Source organism: Parambassis ranga, chromosome 2, assembly GCF_900634625.1.
Source record: "Parambassis ranga chromosome 2, fParRan2.1, whole genome shotgun sequence".
In the NCBI taxonomy this organism is placed as follows: Eukaryota; Metazoa; Chordata; class Actinopteri; family Ambassidae; genus Parambassis; species Parambassis ranga.
The window spans coordinates 7,693,408-7,703,519 of record NC_041023.1 but is presented as its reverse complement, the minus strand read 5'-3'; the positions used below and the strand labels follow the sequence as shown (position 1 = coordinate 7,703,519).

At 39.6% G+C, this 10,112-nt stretch overlaps 1 protein-coding gene across 1 annotated transcript; it reads right to left on the bottom strand.

Moving 5' to 3' along the window:
* Positions 1 to 2,426: 2,426 nt before the first annotated feature.
* On the bottom strand, positions 2,427 to 4,552 carry LOC114432260 (relaxin-3 receptor 1-like). Its single transcript, XM_028400157.1, has 2 exons — positions 4,483 to 4,552; positions 2,427 to 3,757 (listed from the first exon to the last, which is right to left on the bottom strand). The coding sequence occupies exon 2, from the start codon at positions 3,636 to 3,638 to the stop codon at positions 2,427 to 2,429; it is 1,212 nt and encodes a 403-aa protein (XP_028255958.1). The 5' UTR covers positions 3,639 to 3,757; positions 4,483 to 4,552.
* Between the last annotated feature and the right edge of the window lie 5,560 nt (positions 4,553 to 10,112).

The following is a 10,112-nucleotide window of genomic DNA, read 5'->3' as shown; positions in this document are numbered from 1 at the left end:
TTAAGCAGTCATTTATTTATTTATTTGACCTTTCATTGCAATACAGTATTTTAAAAATGTTATACTGTTTTCTTTTTCATTACAAGAAGCTGCAATCCATAATCTGTGACAAAAAAAACCCTAATGTTTTTAATGAGAATATATAATATACCCATGTATTATTGAAACTTTATCTGTATTAGCTGCAGTGGTACAGTGTGCTACCTCTGACATCACGCCCTCGTCTCTCCCTCTTCTGTTGGAATTGAGGGTCTTTCTCTGTTTACCACCACCACAACTGGAGAGGATCCGTCTGGCTCCATTTGTTCAAAAGACAATACAAATATTAGCAAAGATATTTTTGCTAACCAGATTTTTTTTTCTTTTTGGGTTGCCTGTTTATTGCTAATTTTAAGATTTTTCCAGTGTACAACTTCTGCCATCACAGGGCCATTTCTAAAGTTTGTCCTGTTTACTATTGTATTTAAGTGCCGTTAACATTGCAGTCATACAGATCTCCTTTTAATTACGGGATGAGATTAATCCAAGCATTCGTCAGACTCTCAGGTGTTACATGGGAAGCAGACATATTTTGATGCACAAAATATTGCATTTTTTTGGAGAGTGTTAGGATTTAAAGAGCACATTTAGAATGACGTTTTTATTTTTGGTGGCCCCAGTTAAACTTAACCCTTGTGTGACAAAGCTCCATGTTATCAAATTTTAATGAGATTGAAGAAGTGTTTTATGTTTACAGAGTCAACGTATGAACCTTTGTCGACCCAAAGGGGGAATAAACTGTCGCTTTGCTGCAGCTAAAGCAGGACCTAATAAATAAAAAAAAATTATATAGCTTGTATATTTTGAATATGGGTATTTAACACCAATTAACATATTTATGTTTCTAAAAATGGATGTATAGCATTTTGGAATGAAGCAAAATATTTTTCTTGGCAGCTATTATTCTGCACAATTTGTGTCACAAATATATAGTTGGTGGGATATCTGACTTGAATTAGGCCTACTGGATGTAATACCTTAATTTACTTGACATTTCTTTTGAAATAAGCCATGCCCCATTGATAAGCCATACCCTCCAATCCCCTGATGTTGTGTGGTGGATGTGTATAATGTTGATAGTTTTATTTATAATGGTAGTTATTGTAGGTATGATTGCGCTTGTATTTATTAATTATTATTATTATTATCATTATTATTAGTGTAACTTGATTGATATGATTTGTTTTGTTTGAACAAAAGGAATGTATTTCATTTTTCAGGTGATTTTTCTGAGTGATTTAAATAAATTAATAAATCTAACCTTAGTTGAGGATCTGTTGTTTGTCTGCTTGTCTACTATCACTTGTAAGTATCATGTAAATATTAATAAATAATAATGAAAAATGATGCTGAAAAACACAGGTAAACAATGGGACATTTATGAGCTATGGTCATGTGAGTCCTCCACAGACCCACCCACTGACATCTTCCAACACATATAAACCTGTTAAAAGCTGTTTGGAGGAGCAGTGAAGTGTCTTCAAGTCCAGAACTGTGAAAAATAAAAACTCAAAGATACATTAAACTACTAACATATTATAAAAAATACCATACAGACAGCTTAGAAATCCACAAAATTTCCAGAAAAGCTGGAGTAAACCTACAAAATGCCATAAAATGTGCTGTAAATGTACCATTAAACTCATATCAAATACCCTACAGATACTGTAAAAACTGAAAATATATCAAAAGTCATCACAGAAACACCATCAAATGCTGTAAAGACACTATAAAACATCCTTCAAATTAGATGCGTGATGATTTTTATCTGAAGGTCAACTTACGCATATTTTTAAACCGTACAAAAAGAGAGACTTAGTTCAGAGTTCGGTTCAATTTTATTTTTTAATTCTGATTCACATAAATGACCAACCGAGACATCCACAAGTTAGACTGGCAATGCAGCAACAATTGATTTGTGAACATTTTGTACATAAATTGTAGCATAAATTGTGTGTGTTCCCATTTTGGCAGGGAGAGTAATTACACAAACACTGTTAACAGTGCGTACATTTTCTATACAAAAGATGACCTATAGTCTTGGAACTATGGACATTTCTCTCTCTTCCAGAGCTACAGTGGAGGTGTGTGTTCTCTGAACACAGGGTTTCTTTTATTCTCCAGAACATCAGAAGTATTTCTCGAATGTTTTTTTGTTGTTGTCGTTTGAGTCTTTCCACCAGAGGCTTGGCCATCCTTGTTGCTGTAGTCATGAGTTTTGAATCCTGATTTATATGACACTCTGCACTACAATTTTAAAACCATTATAAATAAGGAGACAGTGGAAACTCTTTCCGCGAGGGTCAAATCTTCATGCAGCAAAGTTTTTAAGAAGTATCTTCCAACGACAGGATAAAACTTGTGTGTTTGAGATGATTGTTACAGGGTTACAGAGTGGACACTACAGATGGAAGTGCTGTCAGTGGAGCGTATCTCCTTGTGTCAGTTTGACACGTCTGGCTGTACATGTTGTTGAGTGGAATTGCCAGCTGCCCAGCATGCCCTGAACTCTCTTCAGACTCAATGCCATAGGGCATCTTGGACAAAATAGCCATGCTCAACTTGAAGAGCACATTATGGAGCGCCACACGGTATTCTCGTCTGACCAGGCAGTAGATGACCGGGTTGAAGCAGCTGCTAGTGAAAGCCAAGCAGTTGGCCAGAGGGAAGAAGTATGTTTGAGCCAAGTAGAATGAGGGGCTGATGTCGACAATGTCGAGCTGGATGAGAACACTCCACAGTGTGAGGACATTGTACGGGAACCAGCAGGCGCAGAATGACAGCACCACCACCGCCACAGACTTCGAAATATCAGCTTTTCGCCGAGAGTTAGCGCCTTTCAGCTTGTGGCGACAGAGGAAGCGCAGCAGAAGCAGGTAGGAGAGGATGATGGTGGCGTAGGGCAGCAGGAATCCCAGCACCACTCGCAGGAGCTGGTTTATTCCCAACCAGGCTGTACCATCTGGGAAACGGAGCAGGCACGCTGTGTCGTTGCCACTGCCCACATGACTCAGGTCTGCAAACACAGCACGGGGTGCTGCTGCTATGAGCGCCCCTGCCCAGATAAAAGCTGTGGCCACAGGAAAAGTGCAGGATCTGCTGCACAGGAAAGCACTGGGTCTGAGAGCGGAGGCCACATAGCAGTATCGTGTCAAACTCATGGCCGTCAGGAAAAAGCAGCTGGCATAGACGTTCAGCCCAGTGAGCAAGGACACGGCCTTACATGTGGTCAAGCTAAAAGGCCAACTGTAGTCCAGAGCAATGTCCACGGCCCAGAACGGTAAGGCCAAAGAGAAGAGCAAGTGAGCCAGAGCTAAGTTAAAAACAAAGAAGTTGATGGTGCCTGTGGTAATGGTGTGTGTAGAATAAAGCAGGAACATCACTAACAGGTTCCCCAACACTCCAGCTGTAGCCACAACAAAGTACACCACAGAGATGACCACTCTCAGCCAGGGGGAACCATCGCCAACAACCTCCAGCCCGCTCTCAACACCTGTGCTGTTAAAAATGAGCTGAGAGGCGTTGCAGAACGGCCCCACACTGCAGCCGTTCAAGATGCTCCTGAACATCTCAAGTCTCTTAAAGTCAGTGTTTGACATCGTGCTCCCCTGAAGGTCGTATTGAAGATGCTGAGAGAGGGCTTTTCACTTGTCCTCCTTGCGGCAACAATGAATTAAAACATGTAAGTTCTGGCTGCTTGTTTATTAGATGACAGTCCCTGCAAGGAAAGAGGAAATTATTATTACATAATAGACACTGCAGTCTATAAGTGAGTAATTGGATTAGCTTTGTCAGATAAACAAATTACATTCAAGTGTTGGCCACAGAGTTAGATAATCTAATTTTGATCTTAAAGAATCATAACGGAAGTTAATTTACATTTAAAGTCATTAAACAAAGGATTTCACCATTAAGGGCTTTGTAATCACACAGAAAGAAGCAATACAACAATTTTTAAATGTTTTTACTCCGCCTACAGTTAGCTATGATATATATATATATATATGATATGCATATATAATACATGATGAGCAAAAAGGGCTGTGGTATTCAGCTACACAACATATAAAAACAGAACTTTTGTGTGTAATATTTATTTTTACGTTGGTTAATACTCAAGATACTGTAGATTAGAATGTAGGCCATCGTCATGGCCATAAGAAATATCACATATCCTACATTCCAAACCTAAATACAATGATTGATTTTTTTAATCTAGATATTTGTTATAACATCTGGTCTCGACCTGATCAGACAGAAAGAACAAATTCAAACAGACTTTTAAAGCAGAAGTCACAAAATGTACTGTAAGAAAAACAGACTCTGAAGTCACACAGGGGTCTATTACTGTCAGACATGAGACTGAAAACTATACAGACTTGCTGTTCCTTTTTTTTTAGCTCTTTGGTAATTTTTTTGAATAATAATAAAAAAGCATCTTACCTTAGGATGAAACATAAGGAAGGATGGTAAAAATGATTTTTTCCTTCTTTTTCGAGAAGCAGCTCTGTTGCACAACACAGAGGACAACAACAACAACAATGTGGCTGTGAATTCATGCTCCACCCCATCATGTTTTCCATTCTGCATATTCAGAAATTGCAACCAGTGAAATACCAAGAATCCCTCCTTCCAGTGTTCCTGTAGGAACTGTAGGTAGATATAAGAGAAAACTTTCATTTGTGGCCTTACATGACCCCTATAAAACATCGACTACTGTTTCCTGACCATCTAAAGATGACTTAAGATGATCCTTATTTTCCAAGGGTTAGGGTTAGTTCCAAGGTAGAAGTGAATTAGACCAACTGGGGTGAATGGTAAAGGTCAGAGTAAAGAGAAAGCTTTATGTAGTGAGAGGTGATGAAACTGTTTGTGAAAAGCCTCCTTTTAGTGAGGAAATGGATGAGAAACATGCAGACATTGGTAATTAACTTGCACCTTCAGGGAAACCCATTTTAAATGTGATGTGTTAAGCAGACTGGAAGGCATATGGTGCAGTGTGTGGTGACAGAGGGAGAAAAAGAACAATAAGCAGAGGGAAAAGCACACACAGGACATAAACTTGTTAATTCAATCTCTTTTTTTTTGTTTTTGAAAAAACCCTGAACCACTGCTGGAGGCCAGATCAAGACAGAGTTCCTCAACAAAATGCACCAAATCCTAACCAACTTATGCCAAAGGACTTGATCTTTATACATAATATTCTTCAAAATGCAAAAGATATTCAAAACTGTAAATCTGATGGAAATACAAACACCAAAGACAGTTAAAGCACAACTGATGAGAGCAGAGATGACTGACTGACCACCCAGTTCTGGAGGATTTCTCACAGCAAAGCACATTTATAATATCTTCTCAGAGAAGGAAACAGAACTTTGTCTCCAAAATAAGAGTTACGACTCTTATTTTTGTCTATGACAATGCCTTCGGTCAAAACATTGTGTACTGGAGACAGCTTATAATATCAACAAAAACATGTTGATCTTTGTACAGACTAAGTGCACTTGTTTTTTCTGTGGTGTTTTCCACCCCATTAGTGAACACAACATAAGAATTTTTTAAGGTTTTATCTATATGTACCATATAGAAATGTTGATATTAGAGGTTTAATGAGCCTCTCAGGATCCCTGCACTGAGGTATATGTGATAAGCTGTTTACATACATACAAATAACAACATCAGAAATAAAAGTGTAGCGAGAGACCATTTGCTTTAGTTTTCTGTGCATTTTTCTATTTATATCTGGGGCAGTGCTTGAAGATTAGATTGAGCTGCAGAGATGAGTCATTATAAATCGTTGATAGTGGAAAGAACATCAGCAGTGAATGACTAAATGAGATTAGGCTGGAAAAGGCGGAAGAGTCAGGAAAATTGATTTATACTGATCTGTCTAAATTAAGACATCATCATCAACTAGCTGAAGACAACATGCAACTCCCCAAGAGTTCATCTTTTAACAGAGTGCTACAGAAACCTGTTTATTCCTGCCTGTATGTTTTATTTATCTTTGCTAAAGATGCTGCAGACATCTGAAATTCTAAATTACCAACAATTTGATCCAAATCTTCTACAAACTAGTATACTAGATTATTATCGAGCATCAGAGGGGGTGTTACATGCTTTGATCAGAAAACCAAAATTTGCAGTAGTGCTGCTATACTAAGCTAAAATCTTCTAGCTTCAAAGCATCATATTTATTCCATATAACCATCTAAAAAAAGAAGATTGAACAAAATACGTAGAGAGGATTGAAGCAAGGCGGACACACCTGGCCCAGTCAGCCAGAACATCACAGGTAAGTATGGAAACATTTAGTGCTATTGTTTTTAAGTTTTTTAAGTTTTACCCAGACCCACCCACATAGGTCTGTAACCACATATAAACCATGTTTCCCCACCAAACAGTTAGAACTGATGAAGCTGCTTGGATGAGTAGCGAAACGTCTTCTAGAAAACTCTACAAGTCCAGACGCCTTGCTTCAATCCTCTCTACGTATGATGACCTGGATGACTGAGAATCTTCATCAACATATTGAACAAAATGTTTTTTAAATAAAAGCATAACATCATTAAAAGTGTGAAAAATCCCACAGAAAATATGGCACAGGTATTAAAGTAAAGCATTGGTATGGTCCCCTTATAAAACATTGCGTTTCTTAAAAGTAATGATAAGAAAAACAAAAACAGTTTGTGCCGAGAACAGGTCCAGAGGTGAGCGAGTGCGCCCTCTGCTGTCCAAGCAGCATCTTTAGCACAAACATTTGTAAAATTAAACTGCTGTGCAACAGAGTGGAAACAGAAAAGGTAACATTGGACGAGAAGAATCGGATTTGGCACAAGTTAAATATAAACTTTGACTTTTGCAGACAAAATGACGGCTGCAGAATATGTAAACTATGCTGATCCCAGCATTTAAAAAAAAACGTTTTCTTTTTTTTTTTTTTTAAACAGAACAGTCCCTGGATCCTGAGCTCTTGGATGAGCACTATAGTGTTGAATGCTGAGCTGTAGTCGACAAACGGCATTCTCACATGTCCTTCGGCTCCAGGTGGGAGAGGGCGGTGTGCAGTGTCAGGGCGATGGCATCTGTAGCCCCGTTTGTCCCGTAAGCAAACTGGAAAAAGTCCAGTAAGTCAGGAAGAGAGGAGCAGATGTGTGTCCTGACTAGGTGCTCAAAGCACTTCATGATGGTGGAGGTTGCAGCAGTGCAACAGGGCGGTAGTCCTTCAATATCACAGATAAATGTCCTCTCATACATCATAGGCGTATAGTTAATGGGTGGATTACATCAACTATTGGCTCAATATGAAAAACTGTCCAGGACTCGTGCACTGTTCGAAGATGTGACTGGGCAAACAACAATAACCACAGGAGAGAGAACGTTTGTGTCTGTAAAGTTTAGTAGAACGCATGAAGTCTTACAGAGACACTTTAAAGCACAATCGGTTCATCCAGTGGCAGCAGAGTCTGTTCCATGTGGTTCAAAATCAGGCTGTGATATTACAAAAGGTTTCCCCAAACATCACAGACTAGTATTGATCATTAACATAACACATACGTCCTTGTGTAGAGTTCAAAGGTCAATGATTCTAAACTTCTGATCAGTCATCTTGTTTTAAAATCAGTCGAGACTAAACAAGGAACTGACGCTATTAACCATGAAGTTATACATTCACAAAATATGATTAAATGATAAGAGTCACCAGGTTGAAAGTGTAAGCATAACTAATAAATGAAATTATCTGTACAGTAGAAATATGAAATAAAGATAAGCAGATGAATAAAAAAGATGGAACGTAAAATAGACTAAATGAATTTAATATGTGCTGTCAGCTGCAGCAGCACAAAACCCGATGTCAGCTTGTTCTGGGAAAATTCCCTCATGACCCCCTTAGATGGGCGATCACAGTGCTCCACTTGCTGTGAATAAAAAAGCAATAAAATAAAGAAAAAACTAAACAAAAACACTCTCAGCATGAAGTTAATGTGGGGAAACCATTACATCTAATCCACACCTAGGCGTTGCTCCAACGATGATCTGACAGTGGTGACAAGCCTTCAGCTTGCACGTCATGTCCTTGCTCCTGATGCTCCTTCAAAGAGTCAGACCCTCCTGGAAGAGGAAGCTCTTAGCTTCTTTTAAGAACGGGGCAGTGTTCGGTGTACACCCCAGACGATTCCTCTTATACTGGTCAGCCAGCAGTCAGTGTTGACCTCTGGGTCAGATCCCTGGTCCTCAGCCACAGCACGCAATCTTCATTAAAACGGAGGTTGTCAGGCCCGACCCTCTGAGCAGCCATCTTGGAGGTCAACACGGACCTGAGGACAGAAAACAAACAGCCAGCAAAGATCCCAGAATAATCACATAAACAGCCACAATGCCTCCTTTAAGGACCTACACCAAATAAAGCAGTTAGCAACACACCTGGAGAAGTAAAAAGGTTAGAGTCAACAGCTTCCTTGTAGACTTTGTTAGAGTTAGTACAGGAGGTAATATCTGCTTCCTCACAGGAAACAACTGTGGGACATCAACACCATCAGATCACATTGTCCAGAATTATTGGACTAGCCTCTTTTCAGTCCTGAAGACTCTGCTGTTAACACACGGTCAACAGGTCAGGTCCCTTTGAATCAGCCTTAGAAAAGCTGCAGGCAGGACATAAGCACTTCACACTGTTTTAGTTTAGGAATCCCTCTTTTTTATTGTGCATTTAAATAATGCACATAATAAAACCCTTTGAATGTTAGACAGTGATGTCAAAGGTCGACATCCACCAAAATTAATTTCGGTACTCGAGTAGAGTTTCATCAGCTTGGTTTCAGTGTTACACTGACATTCCTTGAAAGCTTGGTTTCAAATCTTTCACACGTGTCTTTGACTAGGTGGTGATTACCATGTCAAGATAACCTAAGTTAAGGAGGCAGACATGATAAAATAAAGAGATAAAGATTGAATATTAGAAAAACAAACATGGAGCACACACAGGACTCCGAGCAGGCAGAAGAAAAGATTAGGACAGTTTAGCAGAACCAACACAACTTTACTAAGGCATTAATGACCACAGACATAAGAATGAGTCATCAGCCACAGCATGACAAGGGACGCTCCGCTGGCATCAACTTTAAGAATCCCGGGCCTCCTGTGGATTGGTCCAACAACTGGCAGAGCTGAGGCAATCACTGCACACCACGCACTGAGCCTGTGCATCAAGTCTGTGAGGGAGAAGAGAGGAAGGGAGAGAGACACGAGAAGAGCAAAAGGGGATAAAAATGGACCCCCCACGGCCATGGGCTGTAACATCCATCTTGAACTTGAACAAATCAGAATCCACACAGAGCAGGCCTTCCAGATCTAGCACTGTGGCTTGTTGGTCTTCTGTAAACACACTACTGCATGAGTATTAGATTTCCATTTTCCCAATGCAAAGGCACCTCCTTCATAAAGAGCCCACGGATTCTTGTAACATCTAAATGGGCAAATAAAAACTTTTCCTGACAGCTTGAACTCTTTCGATGCAGAAAGATCCAAGCTGCTGTCAACTGTGGTTCTCCCATTGGCCAACGCAGAGAGCAACATTCGACATTTGCACGAGGCTTTCTGAGCAGAAAGTAGCCAAAATATAAGGATCAGAGTCCAGTGATCCAGCGAGTCCCACGTCCAGACCGCAAACAAAAAAAAAAAACTATGAAACCTTGATGCTGACTTTAATAAGAGCCAACTGTGCTTTTAATAAAGCGTTAGTTGAGAGATTGTGTTTGTAAAGTCTTCAACATCTGATGACTGAGCTCCATCAAAAATGTTTTCAGGTTTAGAAAACCAGCAGCAGACCAAGAAGGTTTTCTGGCCAATCCTTCCGAGCCATCAAAAGCAATCCGGGACAGAGTCCAACTTTGTTTCTTTAAAAATTCTGAGAGTCCTAGTTCTCTGGATACAACATCAGCTGGATTATATTTGGAGCCAATGTATCACCACTAAGAAGGGCTTGATGCATCTATGACAAGGGAGATCCTGCTGGCAACAAATGTTTTAAAATGCTCATCCTTGCCGTTATATTTCAGAACAGATGTGCCGTG